At 42.5% G+C, this 23226-nt stretch overlaps 1 protein-coding gene across 6 annotated transcripts in view; it reads right to left on the bottom strand.

The window, feature by feature from the left end:
- Window positions 1-23226, bottom strand: part of ARHGEF7 (Rho guanine nucleotide exchange factor 7) — a 271356-nt gene that overhangs the window by 5227 nt on the left and 242903 nt on the right. For all 6 annotated transcript variants that reach the window (XM_073614508.1, XM_073614510.1, XM_073614509.1 and 3 more), the window contains 2 exons: window positions 14293-14392; window positions 943-997 (listed from right to left, as the gene is read on the bottom strand). In XM_073614508.1, the coding sequence (XP_073470609.1) occupies window positions 943-997; window positions 14293-14392 (155 nt within the window). The remainder of the gene's footprint in view (window positions 1-942; window positions 998-14292; window positions 14393-23226) is intronic.

Genomic DNA, 23226 nt, shown 5'->3' with positions numbered 1-23226 from the left:
TGACAATCAGCAATGTGTGGCAGGTGACGTGGCAAGTGACAATTCGCAAGGTGTGGCAGGTGACATGGCAAGTGACAATCCACAAGGTGTGGCAGGTGATGTGGCAAGTGGCAATCCGCAAGGTGTGGCAGGTGACGTGGCAAGTGACAATCTGCATCTGGTGGCAGGCAAGTGACAATCCACAAGGTGTGGAAGGCGACGTGGCAAGTGACAATCCGCAACGTGTGGCAAGTGACGTGGCAAGTGATGATCCGTAAAGTGTGGCAGGTGACGTGGCAAGTGACAATCTGCATCTGGTGGCAGGCAACGCGGCAAGTGACAATCCGCAACGTGTGGCAGGTGACGTGGCAAGTGACAGGGCTCCCACTGAATTTGCATTATGGTGAGTTGAACTATTTCATTTTATATTACAATGTAATTATAGAAATAATGCGCTTCAATCATCCTGACACTAACAACCATGGTCATTGAAGCTCCAACACCAGCCGTTTCCCAGATAAATTGCCCACAAAAAAAAATGATTTTCTGGCAGTGCCCCTCCCCAGACTAGACTCTGGATCCGTCCCTGGTTGACCTTATGGAAAATTGCTTACCTGCAAATCCAATCTGGCTTCAGAATCTGAGTGTCAATGATTCAAAACAAAAATTTTTAAGGGTGTCGTCTTTTTTGCTGCATACTTGTTTAGGGGACAGTAGGTCAAAGTACTAAAGCCAGAGGATCAACATTTTCACGGAAAGACCATTCTTAAATAATTCTCTCATGACAGGTATTCTCTTAACTGAACAGAAAACCTGCTACCACACTAGATTGCCCTAAATGTACTAAATATAGGGACATGGGTTATTTATCAAGGTAAATAACCTAAGAATTATGGACAGCAAGCTGTTACCATTTGTTAAGTGTAATTAACTATGTATTAGAATGTATTAAAGCATACAGACCTGTTTAAGCTCCTGAACTTCATCTTTTAATGCATACACTGTGTCAACAAGACTCCTTAAAGATAAGCACACATTGTACAGTAACGTCAAAATCTTTGAAAGCGTTAAATATACAAATAAACCATTTTTATAATAGTGCAAGTTTCTAAAGAGTTCTTTCAAAACCAAAATCAGTGTTGCATAAAGCAGGATTTTTGCCTTTGGAATACATTTTCTAATAGTACATTACAGGACACAGAGTGAGATATTCTAGAACCACCACTGGGTTCTATTGCCACCTTCAGGAGAATTCAATACAGGTAAAGCAAAGCTGTAAGGACTGCACAATATAAACCCTCCTGCTTCCAGAATGCCTCAATTTAGAAACAAGCAAAGATGGGAGTGTATCATAAGAACAGAGGGGCAGGAGCTTTAATGCACTCAAAAAGAATTCTGACTTGCTTGTAAATTCCATATCTTGGGTTATAGTGCAGGACCCAGCCAAAGTATTCACAGACCCTGGATATAGGCCCGCACATTCAGGTGACTGGACACTGGTAAAAACTTTTGAGGACATGCCCTCTGTGAGCCATCCCTATAACCCTATCCCAAACCATGCAGAATAACCAAGAAATGGAAAGGAAGGTGGCCTTTATTTTGTACTGTACTCCAAGATATGAAATTTACAGGCAAGTCAAAAAATCAAGTTAGACTTACCGGTAACTTGTTTTCCAGGAGTCTTTCAGGACAGCACCTTGAGAGCGTGGCTCCACCCACTTGACAGGAAACACACCTCCACCAAACTTTAAAAGGAGGCTCCTTCCCACTTATCATCAGTAGTAGTAGAGAACCTCCGGCCCAAGCTGGAACACATAATCAGAATATGGTTAGTCACAGCACAGTAATTTAATACAATAAGGGCGGGTTGCTGCTGTCCTGAAAGACTCCTGGAAAACAAGTTACCGGTAAGTCTAACTTGATTTTTCCCTTAACGTCTTTCAGGACAGCACCTTGAGAGGATAACAGAGACTTACCCACTTAGGGAGGGACCACAGCCTGCAAGACCTTTCTGCCAAAAGCCTGTTCACTGGCTGACAGAAGATCCAGCCTGTAATGACGGACAAACGTAAGGTAACTTGACCACGTAGCCGCCCTACAAATCTGATCTGGGGTGGCACCAGCCATTTCTGCCCATGTAGTGGCCTGAGCCCTGGTAGAATGCGCTTTAATTCCCAGCGGCGGAGATAGCCCCGATTGAGAGTAGGCTGCTAGAATAGCTGATTTAAGCCATCTAGCTATAGACCCCTTAGAAGCTTGTTGGCCCTTCTTTTTACCAGAAAAAAGTATAAATAAATAGAGAATCCGAGGATCTAAAGTTACTTGTTACCTCCAGATACTGTAATAAAGTCCTTCTTACATCCAAATTGTGGAATTTGCCTTCTTTTTCCCCCAAAGGGTTAGAGCAAAAGGTTGGCAGGATGATCTCCTGCGACCTATTGTGTGCTGACGCTACCTTTGGCAAAAAACCCGGATCGGTTTTAAGTATAATCCTATCAGTGTAGATAGTTAAAAAGGGTCTCTTAACAGATAGGGCGTGCAGCTCACCAATTCTCCTTGCTGATGTTATTGCAACTAAGAACGAGGTCTTAAGAGTAAGATTCCTTAGAGAGATTTCTTGTAGTGGTTCAAAAGGTTCCTTTGTAAGGGCTTGCAGGACCACTGATAGATCCCAATTGGGAAAGTGCTTAGCCGAAGCTGGTCTAGATCTGGTAAGTGCCTTGAAAAATCTTATAACCAAGGGCTCAGAAGAGATTGGTCTTTCTAGAAATACTCCCAAAGCAGCTACTTGAACTTTAAGGGTGCTGACTGACAATCCCTTGTCTGCCCCCTCTTGAAGAAATTCCAAAATTGACACTAAATTTTTTACTTTTCTCTTAGTCAAATGACAAAAAGAGTTGAAGACCTTCCAATATTTAGCATAGATTTTTCTGGTCACTATCTTCCTACTGGAAAGTAAGGTAGTTACCAAGGGTTGTGACAGACCTTTGTTTCTTAACAACTGCTCCTCAGAAACCAGGCCGTGAGGCTTAGACTGGCCACTCCTGGATGCTGTACTGGACCCTGTAGGAGCAGGTCCTGCCGGAGAGGCAGCCGCCAAAATGGTTTGACTGCCATCTGTAGAATGGTGGAAAACCATGCCCTCCTTGGCCAAAAAGGAGTAATTAGGATTACGGCCCCCTTCTCCCTCTGTATCTTCTTTAACACCAACGGGATAAGTTGGAAAGGAGGAAATGCGTAACCCAGATGGAAGTTCCAGGGCTGGATTAACGCATCTGTCCCCTGGGCCTTGTCGTTTCTGTGAATAGAGAAAAATACTGGGAGTTGTGTATTTTCCTGTGACGCAAATAGGTCTATTTGCGGTTGACCCCAGGCCCTGGTAATCATTGCAAAGATTTCCGGATTCAGGCTCCATTCTGACTCCTGAATCCGCCTTCTGCTTAGATAATCTGCCACTACATTTAAGGTGCCTTTGAGGTGGACTGCTGATAAGGACCGAACATGCTTTTCTGCCCAAACCAGGATCTTTGAAGCTAGCAACTGAAGTGTTTTGCTTCTTGTACCCCCCTGTTTGTTTAGGTAGGCTATGGTAGTGGCGTTGTCTGAGAGGACCCGGACATGAGAACCTTGAAGGATAGGAGAGAAGGCATCTAAAGCTAAAGCGACTGCCTTTAGTTCCCTCCAATTTGAGGACCTCTTTGCTTCTGTCCGAGACCACATTCCTTGCGTGAAGTCTTGGTCTAAGTGAGCTCCCCAACCCCATACACTGGCATCTGTCGTTACCACTTTTTCTATTGGAAATGACCAGAGCAGGCCTTCTGACAGATTCTCCTGTCTTCTCCACCACCAAAGCGATCTCTTGACTTTGGTGGGTATCTTTACCTTTGCTTCCAGAGATTCTGACCTGTGATTCCATATTCTCAGGAGAAAGCTCCGGAGAGGCCTGAAATGTAACCTTGCCCATTGAATGGCTGGTATGGTTGCGGTTAGTGTTCCTAGGGATGACATCACTTGTCGGACTGATAATTCCTGGCTTGCCTGTAAGGACGCTACCACCTTCTGGACTTTCCTCTTCTTCTCTTCTGGGAGAAAAATCTTTTGTTCCCTTGAACAGATCTGATACCCCAGGAATAGTATTTCCTGGGCTGGATTGAAATTTGACTTCTGCATATTTATGATCCAACCCAGGGTTTCTAGATGAGCTCGGGTCTTTCCGAGGTTGTCTAGCAGTCTTTCCCTGGAGGGGGCAAAAAGGAGTAGGTCGTCCAAGTACGGAATTACCGCAATCCCCTGCATGCGAAGAGGTGCAAGCGCTTCTGCCATTATTTTTGTGAATATTCGTGGGGCAGAAGACAGGCCAAAGGGGAGGGCCCTGAATTGCAAGTGCAGAACCTCTTTTCCCAAATTTATCGCCAATCTTAGGAATCTTTGGGACTGCGGGGCTATAGGGATATGCAGATAGGCATCTCGAAGGTCTATTGATGCCATAAAGCATTCCCTCGTCAATAGATTCTTGACCGTGAAGATGGAGTCTGCGGATGGTTTCTTTATCAGGAATATACGGGAATAAAATCCCTGATAAAGCTCCCCCTGTGGGACGTAAGTCATAACCCCCTGATCTATCAGATCCTTTAATAGGCTCTTCATTGCCAGGGATTTTGTTACATCTCTTGGAAGATTTGTCACCAAGTACCTTTCTAGGGGGAGATCTGAAAATTCTATATTGTAACCCTGGGCTAGCATATTCAGAATGTACTGGTTTTCTGTTATGCTTGCCCAATAGGGGAGAAAGTCTTGTAGTCTTCCCCCTACCTGTAACCGACTGTCATTGCGTCTTGCTGGCTGACGCAGGAGGATGGAAAAGGACATTTCCTCTGCCCTTACCCTTCTGCCCTGACCAGCTTTTCTTTTTCTCTTGAGGCTTGTTCTGTTCCTGAACCCTTTGAGGACGAAAAAACGTTTGACTGGTTGTTTCTTCTTTTTGACAGGAAAAGATTTCTTTTTATCTGCAGTCCTGTCCAGAACTGAATCCAAATCAGGGCCGAACAATAAGTTTCCTAGAAAAGGGACCCCGCATAATTTGTTTTTAGATGCTGTGTCCCCTTGCCAAGTCTTTAGCCATAAAGCCCGTCTAACCGAATTAGCAAGGGCTGCCGCCTTAGCTGTCATCCTGATAGCCTATGGCTGCTGAGAGGGTAGAAAAGGAATCAAGGATTTCTTGCTTAGGGGAATCTGCTATTATATGAGCTTTAAACTGATTTACCCAATACTCCAAGTTCCTGGAGATGCAAGTAGTTGCCATTGCTGGCTTAAGGTTGCCCATAATGGATTGCCAAGTCCGCTTGAGCTGTTGATCCATTTTTTTATCCATGGGGTCTTTTAAGATCCCCATGTCCTCAAATGCTAGATCAGTAGATCTTGACACTTGAGAAAAGGCTGCATCAAGTTTTGGAACCTTATTCCAAAGAGCTGCTGGGTCTTCATCAAAAGGGAACCTTCTCTTATGAGCCCTAGAGAAAAATGGTTTCCTATCAGGGTCAGCCCATTCTTTTCTGATTGTTTCAGAAATCACTGCATGGACTGGAAAGGTACGGGACTTAGACTCACTAAGCCCTGCATACATCTTGTCATGTAAAGACATCTCCTTATGCTCTTCCTCAAGGCCTAGAGTAGCATAAATAGCCTTTAAAAGGCCATCCAACTGATCCAAAGACAATTTATACTTGGAAGACATTTTCCAGCTCATCACTATCCTCATTCGATTCATTAGAATGGGATGGGGAAAGCCCTTCCCGGTTCAGAGGACCCATTTCTGCCTCTACTGCCGGGACTAACAGTGAGCCTTGAGAGGACTGTGAGGTAGTGGGCTGACTTGCAGATGGATAGGTGAGTGAGGATCTGAAGGATTGAATGGTAGCATCCAATTCCTTTTTAGCAGATGCGATTAGATCACTGCATGCGGAAGTGGTTTCTTCCCTCACCAAGGAGTCAATACATGCTTGACATAAAGCCTTTTTCCAGCCTTCATTTAACTTAATTTTGCATGAAGGACATTTCTTTCTAATCCCAGGGTCAGAGCTCTTGGCCTGCCATGATAGGGGAAAAAAAGAGAGAGAAAAAAGACAAACCATCTTTTAGAGTCAGCCTGATTACTCAAGGTTGCTCACCACAGGTGCACAGTGAGAAAAGATATCAGACTCATGTGCCCTGACAGGCCCCTCCGCCACCAGGGGGAAAAAAATACCCTCAAACTTCACTAACATCTAGAGAGAAGAGGGCTAGAGAGAGACCCCACAGTAAAGCTGAGCAGAAACTACAGTCTGCTCCTTACCTGGGCCTTGCTGGTGCCTGTTCCTGTTCCACTCACTGCGGTTCCTGAATCCATGCTGAGGCAGCAGCGTGATGCCTGTGGCGAAAACGCCGGTTCCGGACTCCAATAGCGCCTGTGCGCCGGACCGAAACCGGCAATAAATAGGCACCAGACCTATTCCTCCCTCCTCCCCCTGCGCTTCCGGCGGAAATGACGCCTGGTGCCTGCTCCATGGATGCCGCCCCACTTACGGATACCTCACATCCGGCGGATGCAGTCCTCTGACTGCCCTTCCCAAGATGGCGGCGGCGTCAGGGAAAAAACATGTGCAGGCAAGAAAAAAAAACAAACAAAAATGCCTGACATGCCTGACGCCTCCGCCTGGGAGCAGCAATACCCGGAGCAGTCCTGGCTCTCCCCGAGCACTGACGAGGGAGAAGGAGCCCATCCACCCGGCACCCGTAAGCCTGTGGAAAATGGGAGGAATCGGCTCTCCTGAGGTAGGTAAAAATAGTGGAGTAGGGAGCCTGTTCTCTCAGGACAGAACCTTGAGAGCTCCAAACTCCCACATGTGTTCCCGCCGGAGGAAACACATAAACTGATAAGTGGGAAGGAGCCTCCTTTTAAAGTTTGGTGGAGGTGTGTTTCCTGTCAAGTGGGTGGAGCCACGCTCTCAAGGTGCTGTCCTGAAAGACGTTAAGGGAAATAACTCTTACCTTAAGCATACAGTAAGAGACTCAGGCAAAGTTTTCACAGACCCTGAGATATTCCAAAGTAAAGAATAAGACATCTTGGATAGACATGGGAGAGTCTATGTCTCCCTGATAGACATCTTGGATGTCCAGAGATGCCATGTAATCCCCTTGTCTCAAAAAGGCAATAACCAACCTTGCAGGTTCCATGTACAATGTTGGGAACTGAAGGAAATTGTTGATGGGTTTTAAATACAGAATAGGCTGAATACCTCCGTTTGTTTCCGTGAACAAGTTTTAGTAGAAACCTCTGAACCGTTTCTTGTGGGGGTACTGGGCCAATTGCTTTGTACCGCTTTGAAACCAAAAATTTAACCCACAGCTCTGTGATCTTTGTCCCAGAAAGAGGTAAAACTGTAACCAATGTTCCCCCACTCCTCCTGAGAGTGCCTTTTCGTTGGGAAGAGGGCTTTGGGGAAGACTTTGTAGGCTTTATGGCCTACGTCTTGGGCTGAAAGAAAGGGCCTAATTTTCTTTTTTTTTTAAATTGAAGTCTGAGTAGAGTGATAAGGTGCTCTGCGATTTAAGAAAGTAGTACCTCCTAAGAAAGAGTTTTTGAAATCTTACACTGGAAGTTCTTCCTTCCTTCCTGTGAGATCATTTATGAACTCATCAAGTGCCTCCCTAAAAAATTAAAGGGGCATACAAGTGAGGTGCTTTCTACAAGTTAACTTCAGCCGGCCTGGCAAGAACATGCGCATGTGAATGGAGTCATTTTGGAAATTTGTCTCATCGCATCTAGGGCATTCACACAAAAGAGCAGAAGGTAATTGCTCTAATTGCTCTGTTAAAGCACAGTCCTGAAAAACAGGAACATGTTGGTTGTTAATTGTCCTAGTCCAGTTTGCTGTAGTTTATCATACTGGAACTGCAGCAAGAAAAAAAAAAAGGATGCTTAAAGTGGTTGTAAAGGCATCTATATAAAACTATGCTGGCCCCTCTATTAGAGGCTGGCATAGCACAATTTGTCACTAGTTTTAAAAAACGAGCAGTGTAAATACCTCATTTTAGTTGTCTTCAAGCCGGTCACATCACTCACGGCCGCTTTACAGTTCTGATCTATTGCTTCTGTGGGAGGGGCCATGATCTCCCTCTGACGTCAGCCGTGGGAGATCACGTGGCCACTTTTCTCCTCCACAGAAGCAATAGATCAGAGCTGTAAAGTGAGCTGTAAGGTGGCTGGCGGGGCCAGCCAGAGACAGACACAGAGGGGAATGACAGGTAGGAAGGAGATGCCATACAGGAAGTGTCAGGTTCAGGGTTTTTTTATTTTTTTTACAGTTTAGAGGGGGGCAGATTACATAGCACAAGCACTGTGCTGTGTAATCTGCTTTAAGGGACCAGAATCTACATATTTTTTGTGGGGTTAACAAACAATTTAAGACTGAGTCAGCAGGATCAACTACAAGGCAGACTACTTTTTAGTAAACATTTTTTCGTGTGATAGAGTTCAGTTAATATTTTTGGAGGAATAAAAGTCTTCTCTGGTGTGGTCTGTTACAGACTGCCCATTCTAACCTTAAAGTGTTACTAAACCCCAGACCCTGCATTCACTATATCTGGTCTCCCACAGTACACAGAACATGGAAATGCAATTATTTTAGTAAATGTAAACTGCTAAATACCTTTTTAAATCAGCAGTATATGGCAGTCTTGTGACTTGTATCAGTATCTGCTTAAAGCTTGTAGGAGGTGTTTTTATTCTCCCCTAATCCTCTGTCTGAACAGTGCTGACTGGCCCTGTGTTGATCACATGCACTCTCCCAAGAAAAAAAATAAACGCTCTACCAATACACGCCAAACTGAGCATGTGCAGCCTGACTCTTAATGCTCTGTTCTACCAGTAGATGGGTTGGAGTCAGTTAAAGAAGAGGAGGATCAGAGAGACAGGGTCACACAGTCTTTTTATACAATGCAGAGGATTAACAGTTCCACAGTGAGTATAAGCTTGCTTTACTGCATATACAGATTGATTTTATGGTTGTGGGTTTAGGAACACTTTAACCACTTGCTGCTCGCCCACCGTGAAATGACGGCTGGGCGGACATCATATGACGGCCTCCCTGGGGGCGTGCAGCGCGGCGCCCACGCCTCTTTAACCATGTGATCGGCTGTGTCCAATCACAGCTGGTCACATGTAAGCACAGAGATGCCGGTAATCGGCGCCCCTCACCTAACATTGACAGAGTGCGAGGAGAGGAGAGCCGATCAGCGGCATCTCCTCACACAGAACATCTAGCGATGATCAGTGCCCTGATTACAATTAAGTGCCCACCAGTGCCAGCAATGTGTGCCCACCACTGCCAGCAATCCGTGCCTACAAGTGCCAGAAATCAGTGGCCATTTGTGATGCCAGTCAGTGCTGTCCATCAATGCCAATCACTGCTGCCCATCAGTGCCGCCTATCAGTGTTCATCAGTGCCACCTATCAGTGCTCATCACTGCCCATAAGTGCGGCATATTCTTGCCTCATCAGTGCCCAGAAGTGATTAAATACCACCAAAAGAAAGATCTATTTGTGTGAAGAAAATTATAAAAATTTCAAATGTTTACAGTGTAGCATGACCGCGCAATTGTCATTCAAAGTGTGACAGCGCTGAAAGCTGAAAAAAATGGCCTGGGCAGGAAGGGGTGTAAGTGCCCTGTATTGAGCTGGTTGATGAACAAGGGAATGAATGTCTTTATAGATTAGATAGGTCTCTTTGTACCCAAAAGGGCTCGGCTAGACAGAGAAGAATCAGGTTTTGCAATGGGTACAGCAGCAGTGAGATTATCAAGCATGTTACACGAAGCTCCTTCTTCAGATGTAAAAAGAGTGGGGAAAAATCTTTAGCAGCTTCCTCCAATAATGCTTAATGTTTAATAAGGCTTACCTATAGGTAGTGTAAATATCTCCTAAACGTGTACAGTTTAGGAGATATTCACATTACATGCAGCCAGTGACATCACTGGCACATGCGCTCTGACAGGGTTCCTTCCGAGCCCTGTGCTGTGAATGGTGGCTCCTGCGTGCAAGCGCGGGAATGTCGTCTTCGCGGCTCCAGCCAATCACAGTGCGGGAGCCCACGAACCCGGAAGAAACTCCGGGAAAGATGCCATGTCAGCGTTGTGTGGGCGGCGCTGCAACAGCTTTGTTCTAAGGTATTTCATAATGAGCTAGTATGCGATACATACTAGCTCATTATGCCTTTGTCTTGCAGGGTTTTTTGTTTTTTTTTCTGAGGTTTACAGCCTCTTTAACAGCTCTAGGTGGAAGCCTAGAGCTGTTTTTAAATATAACAAACATGTTATACTTACCTGCTCTGTGCAGTGTTTTTGCACAGAGCAGCCCGGATCCTCAGTTCCCATGTCGGCGCTCCTGACTCCACCCTCCTGCCAAATGCCTCCAGAGCAAGCAGCTTTCTCTGGGGGCACCCAAGCAGGCGTGCTCCCGAACAGCGGCTCTGTGTGTCTATTCACAGACAGAGCCGCGGCTCAGCCCCTGCCCCACCCCCTCCATCTCCTGATTGGTTCCTTGGCTGTGATTGACAGCAGCGGGAGCTGATGGCTCCTGCCAAAAGCCAATCAGTAGTGCGAATCCCTTGAGAGGCAAGGTATCTTGTGCCTTTACAACCACTTTTTTTAAAAGATATATTTATTTAATTGTTTCAAATATTGCACTAAAAAAGAAAATAGTAAAATAAAAAAATTAAAAAAAACCAGTACCAACCTAAGTACAGTACAGCCTAGTTATGCCTCCTGTGTCCCAACAGAGACAGAGAGAATGGCGTTTTACATAAGACTTCATTACACATATCGGTGAGAAATTTTGAAAAAGCAGAATTGCATTATAATGCCAGCAGTGTCAAAAAAACAAAGGGACCCATTCTAAGTGTCGGAGTCCAACGTTGTCAGGGTAAGAGGGCTGGACACCCACTTGTGCCATAACTTGTCAAAGAGACAGGACTTTTTTCGAAGTTCAAATGTGAGCTTGTATAAAGGGTAGACCGTCATTTATTAACTGGAGCCAAGAGGGGGAAAGTAGGGCAAGTTGCTCCTTCCCATGACAGAATGATAGTCTTCTTAGCAAAGAAGTATAATATTTGTAGTAGACATTTAACATGCATAGGAACAGTCAGTTCTTTACAACCAATTTAAAAGCAGTCCAACTGAGGGGAGGGCAACAACAAACAAAAGGTCAACAGGTCCACAAAGAACAAACCAATAGGTTAATGAGGGCAGCTCAAAGGAGTCTATAGCACCACCTGAAGAACCCTATGACCAAAGCCAGCAAGAACATCTAGATAAGCTTAACAAAAATAAGAATTGAAGGCCAGGTGGCAGCCCTGCAATTTATGAAACAGACATCTTAAGCTAAAACGTCAAGAAGCACTAATTTATCTGGGGGAACCTTGCCGTTGAGATCATAAACTAGATTGATGAGAGGCTTAATCCACACAGCGATAGTGGAACAAGACACAGGACGCTCCCCCTACAGGGACAGTCAGGTAGCACAAAGAGAGTCAGACTGTCGAAAAGGATTCACTTCTCTCAGAGCAGGGAGAAGATGTTCATTCTCTTAAGTGTACCAGCAGAAAATTGAGGTATGCTGGGAGCGGTCATACTAAGTTGTCCTAACAAGCTTTGCTGTGTCCAATTCTTCTAAAGGTGGCAGCAAAATCGACTGGATGCAGAATACATCGCCCTATGTCCTGTAATGAACGATGAAAACCGTATTAAACTTAAAAGCAAACATTATATTGCAGCTGCATTGGTTTTCTTTCATGAGGCTTTCTTCTACTTTCAACTGGTGATCCAGACAGTAAATCTGTTTTTCAAAAGAACAAGCTCTCTTCGAGATGTATCAGTTACAGGGATGAGACAAACCATTCAACACTGGCAGGAGTGCTTACAATCAGATTTGTTTATGTAAAAACCTTATCCCAAACGGAAAGAAAAGCAGTTTTCTGTAACTGCTTATAAAGTGTTAGCTTAAGTTTGGCTTCAAAAGGTTTAGTGTATCTAAATGTGCTAGTACATCTAACACTCCCCTACCCCCAGACTGACAATGCTAATGTCTAAATCTGCCACCTATGCGCTTTCATCCAGAGTCAGGGCACTTTTTTTTTTTTTTTTATTAAATTTGACATATCCATTAAAACAACCTTCATAACATATTTATCACAAAAAGTCAACACATAATTATCTACTTCCCAATCCCCCCCCCCCCCCCCCCCCCAAAAAAAGAGGGAAACTTTCCCCTCTCCCCCCTCCCTCCCCCAAATATCTTATATTAAATGTGTTCCCAATTCACCCAAGCCAAGGAGTAAAGGAAAAAAAAATTGATAGGCTTCTATGAGCCATGTCCATATCACTCTTAACACCCATAAAAACAAAACAAAAAAACAAAAGAAAATTTAAGAGGTTTCTATAAGCCATATCCATATCACTCTTAACACCCAAAAACAAAAAAACAAAACAAAAAAAACAAGGCTTCTATAAACCATAATCCACCCCTTACATATCTATAGTGAATATACACCTCATCTTCCTTTAACCATATCTACTCCTTCTACCCCCCATCCTATATATCCATCTTCCTTTACCCTTCCCTCCTATGTGCTCTGTCCCCTCTTCCCATTATTAAATCCCACCTTCCTCAACATCAAGTGCATCACTCCTTCCCCCTACCTATATCCCCCAGAAAAATGGAAAAAAGAGGGGAGGAAAAAAAGAGATGAAAAGGGAAAAAACAAAACAAACAAAAAAACAAAAAAAAAAAAGCCTCCATTATTGAATTGACCTCTCTCTTCCAGTCCAACAGAGTTGGACTTCTAGACTGTTTCCATAGCCTGGGTATTAACAATTTGGTTGCATTTAATAGATGTGGAGTAATATTTTTCTTATATGACCTAATAGACATTGGTGTCCAATGAAATAGAACATTTAAGGGCATTAATTCCACGGGTCGAGAGGACAACCTCTCTACCCATGGAGCGATCTCTTCCCAAAATACCTTAATCCTGGGGCAGGATCACTATAGATGGAGATAAGTACCCTTTTGCCCACACCCCCTCCATCACATAGCATCTGCGGTCGGGTACATCTGTGCTATTCTCTATTAAGTTCAGACCTAGACTTTGAATTTTTCCATTCTGAGGTCAAAAATGCTTTAGTGCTATAGATCAATTTGTTGCTACATGAGCCAGCTACAGTGTAGGTGACCAAAAGTGTTGTTAGTCTTTTGACCAGAAAATACTAGCTTCAGTTTGAGCCCCAGCAACTATATTGGCTTTAGGTCTGGACTTTGACTAGGCTTGTCCTGGATTCTTTTCAACCAATCTGATATGAACTTTGACAACTCATGTGCAAAACCAAGCATTTGCAAAGAATAGAAATGCCCATCATCACCTTCTGGGGAAGCCAAATATGGTCCATCCTCACAGGTACTGCTTTAATATAGCACCCTGGGCTGAATTGTGTTACATTTGTTATGTTATGGGATACATGGTAAGTAAAGGCTTATCCCATTTTTTTTAATTGTAAGCTATCACAGTGTCCTCCTAACCTAATATTGTCTTGAACTGAACTACAACTGTACGGTCTGTCTTGAATTTGTAAACTGCCGTGCCAACTCTGGGCTCAAAATAAATCCTGTATAATTAGTAGCTGTGCTTTCAAAAGATTTCTTTACAACGCCAGGCTTGTGTCCGGAAACCGTAGAAATGGACTATGGCCCTCAACCCATATAACACCCTGCAGCTAACTATATGAGTGCCAAGGTGAGTGCCCAAGGAGAAGTGCCTGAAACAACATTATAGCTCGTTCCCACAGCGCAGGGTCCAGGACTGGTTTCCAAGGTTTTCTGTGATCATCCTGATCTGGATGCGCTTCTATTATGGTAGAAGGCAGTGAAGAGGTTGATGTGAAGAGCAGAAAATGATTGAGGTCTCACACAGTGGGGTAGGGTTATAGAGGTACACACAAGTTGTTCAAAAGCTTTGCCAGTGTCCAATCACCTGGAGGTTGTAGCTTATAACCCAGGGTCTATGAATATGCAGCCTGTGTACTGTACTATATGAATAGGATAAAAAAAATTGTGGCTGTTTATGAGGCAAATTAGAACAATAGACAACACATTAAAAGCAATGTCCAAGAACACCTGAAAATCGATGAAGCCCTTTAAAAAAAATGTAAGTAAGAATTGTAAAGCAAAAGGTATAGGACAGCAACGTGAAAACAATCATAGTTTATAACACAGCTGTAACTCACTTTTCTTCTATAACAGTCTGGCCATTACTTCTCGTTTCCTCTACAATTATTTTCTCCTCTTCTGGAAGTAAAACTTGGGGAGCGGATTCTTTGCGTGAACCTGACAGCAGGAAGATCGAGAATAAAAGGTAAACATTGTATCCCAGAAAGTAAAAGAAAACAAAAAACGCATTTTTCTATGCTTTATGAGATGCATTCATCTTGCATGTGAAAAAACCTCTAATATTAGAAATACATGAAGACACAAGATGATAAAAAAATATATATATATATATACACATCCATATAAAAAAAAACATGGTGCCTGTATTACCTTATGAAGTCAGTGGACAACTGCAACTTGTGAATAGTTTCCAAAATACTAGGCATAAGTTAAAAAAAAGAATTTTGCAAAAAACGGGGGGAAAAAAATTGTGCCATTTTAATTCCATGATTTTTAAAATGTATCTCTTTTGTAGCACCAAAGAACTCAATGACGAATGTTACAAATGTAGTTACAACACTCAAACATTTTACAGTAAAGACTTACCTAAAACAGGCAATTGAAAGGAAACACAAAATGTAAAACAGAAAAACAACATTGTTACAATTTGCAAGCTTGTGAAGCTGGGTCTGGTTGCATAGACGCACACATTTAATCAACATGAAGGAGGAAGTGTCAGACACACATGATGGTGAGGCTGTAGCATGCAGGATAACCTCTTCAGCGCTGAAGAGACTACAACATTATTTTAGGGTACCCCTAAAAACATAGCCAAGCACATTAGAAAAAAACTTTCAGCACAGCAACATATAGCCATTCTTTTCTAAAACTAATTTCAGTTTTTGTGGACAAGACCAACAGATCTTTGATTTACGGTTTGCTACATTTGGCTAATCTTTGTCGGTTTTGCAATTTCTGCAATCAGTAGAGCACTGTAGTGATTATTAAAATAACAGAACAATAAAAAGAAGTAAGTAACAGCAGTAAAACATTAGAGCGGAACACCAGACCTTATCTTTCCTGATAGGATTGGGAAAGGGCTAGGATCTCTCTGGAATTTTTATTGAAGTCTTTCTTTGCAGTGACTTTCCTTCACCTTCTCTCCCAGAAACCACAGTAAATGAGAGAAAGTTTCTAAATTGTTATGAGAACAGTTGTGCGCATTTAGGGAATTTCCTCACTTCCTGTTGTGGTGCAGAAACACAGAACCTCTGTCATTTTTAAAGCGGCGTGCCACACAAGAATGGAACATCCGCTTTTCGAACCCCCCCCGGTGTTACATTTGGCACCTTTCAGGGGGGAGGGGGGTGCAAATACAGGTATTTGCACCCACTTCTGGGCACAGACTCCCGCAGGAGTCTACACCTCTTTCCGTCCCCCGCGATGTCTGCTGGGACACGCATGGGTCCCAGAGACAGCAGGGACCATTCGGATTGCGCAGTGCGACTCGCGCATGCACATTAGGGAACCAAGAAGGGAAGCTGCAAGGCCTGATTCAAGGTGCTTCAAGTGAAGCTGCAAGGCCTGATTCCTGGTTCCCTTACCGAAGATGGTGGTGGCAGCACCCGAGAGCCGAGGGAGAGAATGGCTTTGGGTGCCGACATCGCGGGCGCCTTGGACAGCCAAGTGTCCTTATTTTAAAAGTCAGCAGTTGCAGTATGTAGCTGCTGACTTTATAAAAAAAAAAAAAATTGGCGGACCTCCGCTTTAAGTGATTTCTAACTTGTCCATGTTAGCAAAGAAGTTTTACTTGGCTAGATACACACTATACAATTTTCTGTAGATTTTTTCATTCAGATTTACCAAAACCATATAATATGGAGGTCAAACCTTTATGCCCCGTACATACGGTCAGACATTCATCAGACATTCCAACAACAAAATCCTAGGATTTTTTCCGACGGATGTTGGCTCAAACTTGTCTTGCATACACACGGTCACACAAAGTTGTCAGAAAATCCAATCGTTCTGAAATGGTGACGTAAAACACGTATGTCGGGACTCTAAACGGGGCAGTAGCCAATAGCTTTCATCTATTTATTTATTCTGAGCATGCGTGGCACTTAGTGCGTCGGATTTGTGTACACACAATCGGAAATTCCGACAATGGATTTTGTTGTCTGAAAATTTTATAGCCTGCTCTCAAACTTTGTGTGTCGGAAAATCCGATGGAAAATGTGTGATGGAGCCCACACACGGTCAGAATTTCCGACAACAAGGTCCTATCACACATTTTCCGTCAGAAAATCCGACCGTGTGTACGGGGCATAAGAGTTTCAATTTGTATGCAATCAGGCAGGCCCTTGCACTACATGGTTTTGGTAAATCTAAAGGAAATCAGACAACAAAAGTTGTATAGTGTGTATGGCGCCTTACATTAATCATGCAATTATTCAAAAAATGGAGTCCCCCAGTAAGCTCTCATACTCAGCTGCTAGTACACATTTAGTCCATGGTGTCTAGAGACACACCACCCCATTTAGAAGCCTGACATGCTTGACCAGCAACCAGCTAAACTCAAAATGACTGCATATCACAGTAATCCGTGTAATATACTTACAAGGGACAGGCTGAGTCAGAATGGATTGTACTTATTGAATAAAAGAAAGTTATTTTCTAAAAATGACAACAAACTAGGCAATAATTACTCTAATACTTGTATTCATGTAAAGTTTTCAGAGCAACGACTCCTTTAGTCAGTCTCTTCTAATAGTATCATTATAAATTGTTATCATATGCTTCATTAGGCAGTCAACCAGTTAGATATTGGTATATAATGATCTAACAAAAGTGAACCACTAAAAAAATATTCAAAATCAATTACACAAGGCTTATTTCATGCAGCCTAAAACATCTCCATCAGTCTGGCGTTAATAACATTAGACATAAAGGTAGAGATTTATCTCCAATTATGGCAGCCGTAAGGTCAGTGCAGGTTTTTAAAAAAAGCTGTAAAAAATATCCTAGGGATTGAAAGCCAATAGCCTTTTGCTGTTGTGGTATGTACTGTTGACATTCTTCTGCATATTTTATCCTGGTAGCAACATGGTTTGCTTTTGATTTAGAGATGCTTGAAGTCACTTTGAAGTCATATCCCATACTGGGCAAATTTTGTGGTCTATATGTACATGAAAGATCAGTGTTATGTTATAATAAAGAGCATTGTGGTATATTCTTTAACACCAGCTATGAAGGCATCTGTGTAAATTAACAATGCACGGATGTTATAGAACAAATCATTTTGTAATAAAAGTAAATTTAAAAAAATAAAAGTGTTGCTTTCCAGGTCAATTTTTGAGAATAAATACTAAACCTCACAGTTTAATAACTTTAGCTTATGAAAGGTACAGAAAACCGCACAGAGCAGAGATTACCTTTATGTAAACCTCATATCAAACTGATCAGTACAATGTCAACTTTTCCTGTAGAAGTTAAACTTGTTTTTCTCCCGAACCACCTTCCAAGTCCCTATAGTTCACATTAAAGCTAGATGTTTTGACATGCAGTTTTCAGTAAAGTTAACATCATCTTATGTTTTTATCATTGTGTCCTGTATGACGTACCTAGGGCTTGGACTTCTTTAGTTTACAGACAACATCTAAGGCCAAGGCACACAAATATAAGCCTTTAAATCACCTCCAGGCCTTTACATCAATAATGTATGACAAAATTTGCATGACAAACGAATGAGGTAACGATCATCTCTTCAATCAGTATTTCACCAATCTTTATTATTTTTTTAACCAAAATTCTAAAGTGCATATAAGCAATTTCCCATCTTGATAATAGATCTTTATAAAGCCACCTCTCACACTGAAGTAAGTGATACCTGGATGTGAATTATTACAAACTAAGCATGTCTTGAGGACAAAAATGTTTAAAAACCAATGGTTTAGTTCATACATTAGTAATCATATACTCCTATTTGATGGTTTATTAGAGTACATTTACTTTTTAAATTACTTTCTTCCACTAGCTTAATTTAAAGCTGAACTCCAAGTATACTCCACTATACTCGCAAGCAGATCTGTAATATAGGCTCATCAGAACAGGTATTCCCTCTAGGTGGTCACGCACTGCTACACTGCTCTGTTCTCCTATACCCATACACATTTTGAAGGTGGAACCTTCTTCATCAGCGGGGATGAAAAATGTTCCACCTTCAAAATGCGTATGGTTATAGGAAATCAGAGCAGTATAAGAGTGGCTGAAATGGTTGCCCTTGGTTACTGCAATAGGCGACCCAGCCTCCAGCGGACCGACCTAGAGGGAATATCTGATCTGCTTGTGATCTACAATGATGTTCATATACTGTACAATAAACATGTGATACTATTCAAGGAAAAGCGCTTGTGTTGGTTTGCTTCATAGTATTACCACAATTTGTGGAGAAGAACAGATTAACGTTGCTCATCACAGGAGAGCACTGGAAGGAGTGTAGTGTTTGTAGAGATCCATTGCTGACATTGAGACTTGGAGGAAAGAAGGCATGAAAAGACTTTGAACTTTGTGAGTAAAGCAAAGCAGCAGTAGACCAAGCCTCCCTAGGTATGTGAGCTGACAGACATTGTTTTCTGTATCCAGTCAGAGGATAACTTCAGAGTGACAGTGCAATATTTGCTGTGATCACAAAGATACATTTTTACACAAGTTTGCTCCTCACAAGAGCTTTTAGGATCATTGAACTGGATTTGGAGATCTGTCAATGTGTGGTTTATACAGAGGGTATTATATATTTTTTTAGCATATGTATGTTGATTTATTGTCAGATTGGGTCACTGGTCAATTGAGGGATTGTATGGTTTGCGATCTGAAACTATTAGCCTTGAGCTTCCACTGAGGGAGAGAGAGGGCTGATTGTAGTAATATTGATAAATCTAGTTCATGCAGGGTGAGGAATGTAATTAGCAGCCCTCCTACTAAGGAAGCACAATGGTAAGGCATTTCTTTAATCTTGAAGAAATAAAACAGATCTATTGAAGATGTAAGCTGCCTCAAATCCTTCTGTGTCTCCATGTAATCCTAGACAGGCTTGATGATTTTGAGATCAGGGCTCTGTGGGGGCCAAGTCATCACTTCCAGGACTCCTCCTTCTTGTTTATGCGTCATGCTGCAGAATAAAATTTAGGCCAAACACCTCCCTGGTTGTATGGCATGATAGAGAAGTATCTGCCTGTATCTCTCAGCACTGAGGACACCATTGATCCTGACCAAATCTCCAACTCCATATGCAGAAATGCAGCCCCAAACTTGCAAGGAACCGCCACTGCTCTTCACCATTGCCTGAAGACATTCATTATTGTACCGCTCTCCAGCCCTTTGGTGAACAAACTGCTTCCAGCTACAGCCAAATATTTCAGATTTGGACTTCGATGTCAAAAGGAAAATAAGCATCAAGCGTCCTTCATTAAATTTCCTCAATGTTGCCCATTTCATTGTGCTTCTTCAAAAGAGCTTGGACAGCACATCTTGAAACCCCAGTCTGCTTTGAAATCTTTGACTGTGAGAGACCTTCCTTGCTGATGCAGTAAAATATCCTTGTAAGACACAAGACATTGCTGTGCTCAGTGTTGTCATGGTGTAAGACCTGTGACATGAAACGGTCTTCCGCAACCTCACATTAGTAGCAGAGTTTTGCTGTTGCTCACCCAGTTTTATGCCTCTTACACAGCAGTTTCTGTTTAAGTGGCTGTGTTTCAGCCTACATGTGAAATTGAGGATCACTGGCACCTGCTTGGTGTAATTGGTTAATCATACACCTAACTCTAATCCTACAAAATCCCTGACTTTGTGCAAGTGTACAACATGTTCAAGTGTAAGAATTGATGCTGGTTTGAAGCCAAGGGTAATCACACCAAGAATCAATTTGCTTTAGATTTTTCTTCTGTTCACTCACTTTGCATTTTGTAAATTGATAAAAACACAAAAAAACTACTGAAATATATATTTTTGGAAGCTTTACAGCATTTCTTCACACCTGTCTAAAACTTTTGCACAGCACTGTATATAAAACCTTTATCACAAAAATAAAAAACTGCTGCAACTGCTTAGAAGATATTAGCTGGAGTTTGGCTTAAATTTGGTTAATGTATTTGAATCTGCTCATACATCTAACACTCTCCTATCAGACTGACAATGCTACTGGCCAAAAGTGTTCCTTCATCCAGAGTGGAGGCACTCTAATACATGAGGTGTGCTACTGGCCAGATCACCAGGTGAAAACAGGGAAAAAGGCCTAAACAAGAAAACTAATGCAGCAACCAAATCTAAATGATTGATTGGTATGCTGCACTCTATTTTTTTTTTTGGATTGGGGTTTAAACTGTTTAACCACTTCCCGCCCAGCCTATAGCAGATTGACGGCCAGGCGGTTCTGTTATCCTGACTGGGCGTCATATGACGTCCAGCAGGATAACATGCTGGCCTGCGCCCACAGGGGTGCACAGCACGGCGATCTTAAGTGTGGCGTGTCAGTCTGAAACGCCGCATCTCCAATCGTGATAAGGAGCCTCTGTCGGGGGCTTCTTACCACGTGATCAGCTGTGACCAATCACAGCTTATCTCGTGAACCAGGAAGTGCCGGGTAAACGGCATTCCTTGGTTTGCGCTGACAGGGAGAGCAAATCAGTGACTCTCCCTGTCAGGGGGGAGAGGATCTGTGCTGATAATCAGCACATTGATTATCAGCACAGCCCCATCAGATGTGCCAATCAGTGCCCCAATAATAAAGTCTGCCAGTGCCCACTACAGTGTTAATCAGTGCCCACCAGAGTGCCAGAGTCCATCACAGTGCCAATCAGTGCCCAGCAGTAACACCTGTCAGCACCTCATCAGTGCTGCCCATCAGTGCCACCTGTGAGTGCCAATCAGTACCGCCTATCAGTGCCACTGTCGCATGTCAGTGCCCAACACAGCCGCCTGTCAGTGCCCATCACAGCCGGCTGTCAGTGCCCATCACAGCCACCTGTCAGTGTCCATCACAGACACCTGTCAGTGTCCATCACAGACACCTGTCAGTGTCCATCACAGACACCTGTCAGTGTCCATCACAGACACCTGTCAGTGTCCATCACAGACACCTGTCAGTGTCCATCACAGACACCTGTCAGTGTCCATCACAGACACCTGTCAGTGTCCATCACAGACACCTGTCAGTGTCCATCAGTGCCACCTATCAGTGCTTCCTATTGGTGCCCATCAGTGCTGCCCATCAGTGCCTATCAATTCTACATATCAGTGCCATCTCATCAGTGCCTGTCAGTGAAGGGGAAAACAACATTTTATGACAAACTAAGAAAAACTTTTTTTTTTTTCAAAAATGTTGGTTTTTTTAGTTTGTTTAGCAAAAAATAAAAACCCCGGAGGGGATCAAATACCACCAAAAGAAAGCTCTATTTGTGGGAAGAAAAATGATAAAAATGTAGCTTGGGTGCAGTGTTGCATGACCGCACAATTGTCATTCAAAGTGTGACAGCCCTGAAAGCTGAAAATTGTCCTGGGAAGGAAGGAGCGAAAGTGCCTGGTATTGAAGTGGTTAAAGTTTAACCACTTGGTGGCAAGTTAAATTACATGCTGGCTCTTTATATATGTTACAAATACCAGTTGTGAGAAATTCCTAAAATTCCCAGTTCTGCCTAAGTGTCACGATCATGATAAAAACATTTAGCATATGGAGTGTATGCAAAAAAAATACAGAAAGTCTGCTATTTTGCATAAGTCCATATATTACACGTAGAACAAAGAAACACCCCCCTCAGTGGGACTTTGACAGACAACTCTTTATGATAAAAAATATTATATTTAATGATATACAGTAAAAAGACGAGAGGCGTCTACACGATACAAAAATACATTACATAAAGAAACAAGGCAAGAAATATACAGATATGAATCATAATGTCATATGTACTCTCCTAAGGGTAATATACTCTAATACCCGACTCGTTTCCAGTATTCTGATACCTTCATCAGGGGTTTTGAGAGTTGAGAATGTTGGAAATGTTTTACAAATGTCTGAATTCCAATGGGATGATTCTATGTTCAAACAGCACTAAAGATAATTTAATTAAGTAAAGCATTCCATGGACGCCAGACCATAATAATGGAAGGGTTGCAAGTGTACTTTGTTTCCAGCATCAGTGTGTGTTAGGCAAAGCTGCTAGGGACAGGTGAACGTTAGAGCCTTCAATATAGAATGCATAACGGGCGGATAAATATCCAGACGTCCCAGAGTGGTTATGTCCTAACTATGAATGTCCGGGTCTAATGTGTAGATGTCATTTATCTGTCAGTGCCTGCAGACCTCTCGTCTTTTTACTGTATATCATTAAATATAATATTTTTTATCATAAAGAGTTGGTGGTCTGTCAAAGTCCCACTGAGGGGGGTATTTCTTCTTTGTTCTATGACATTAGGGATGGGACCACCATACTCGACATTTGACACGATGGAGGTCTCCTTCTCTATATATTACACGTACGTTTACGAAACAGAGTGACTGATGTTGAAAACTTGAGTTGACCATACAAATAAACTACCTATTTTAAACACTTTTTAAAATATTTGTCATAAAACTTTAGTTTAATTACATTTTTTTTAATCAGCACCAGGGACTATACCCATATTAAAAGTTTCCCATGTACTGGTTGTCGCTCTGTTCAGTGAAATTTTTCATATTCTGCCCACCTCTTGAACCGATAACCCCCCCCCCCCCCAGTTGTGATCTTCCGGTGTTGCAAGAGTTAATATTAGCCACTGGACCTGTCACAGGCTCTCATCAAAAGTGCAGACTATTCCTGCCCTTTTTGCCCCCCTGTTCCATTCATAAATGCTGTACTATATGTTCCTTTGAGTGGATGAAAAAATCATTATTTTCCCCCATTCAGCCTACTGTTTGAAGAAAAAAAAAAAAACTTAAAACACAACAAACAAAAAACTAAGAAAACTAACCA

The sequence above is a fragment of the Aquarana catesbeiana genome, linkage group LG02 (genome assembly GCF_042186555.1).
Source record: "Aquarana catesbeiana isolate 2022-GZ linkage group LG02, ASM4218655v1, whole genome shotgun sequence".
In the NCBI taxonomy this organism is placed as follows: Eukaryota; Metazoa; Chordata; class Amphibia; order Anura; family Ranidae; genus Aquarana; species Aquarana catesbeiana.
The sequence above is the reverse complement of the archived record's forward strand: the minus strand, read 5'-3'. Positions and strand labels throughout refer to the sequence as shown.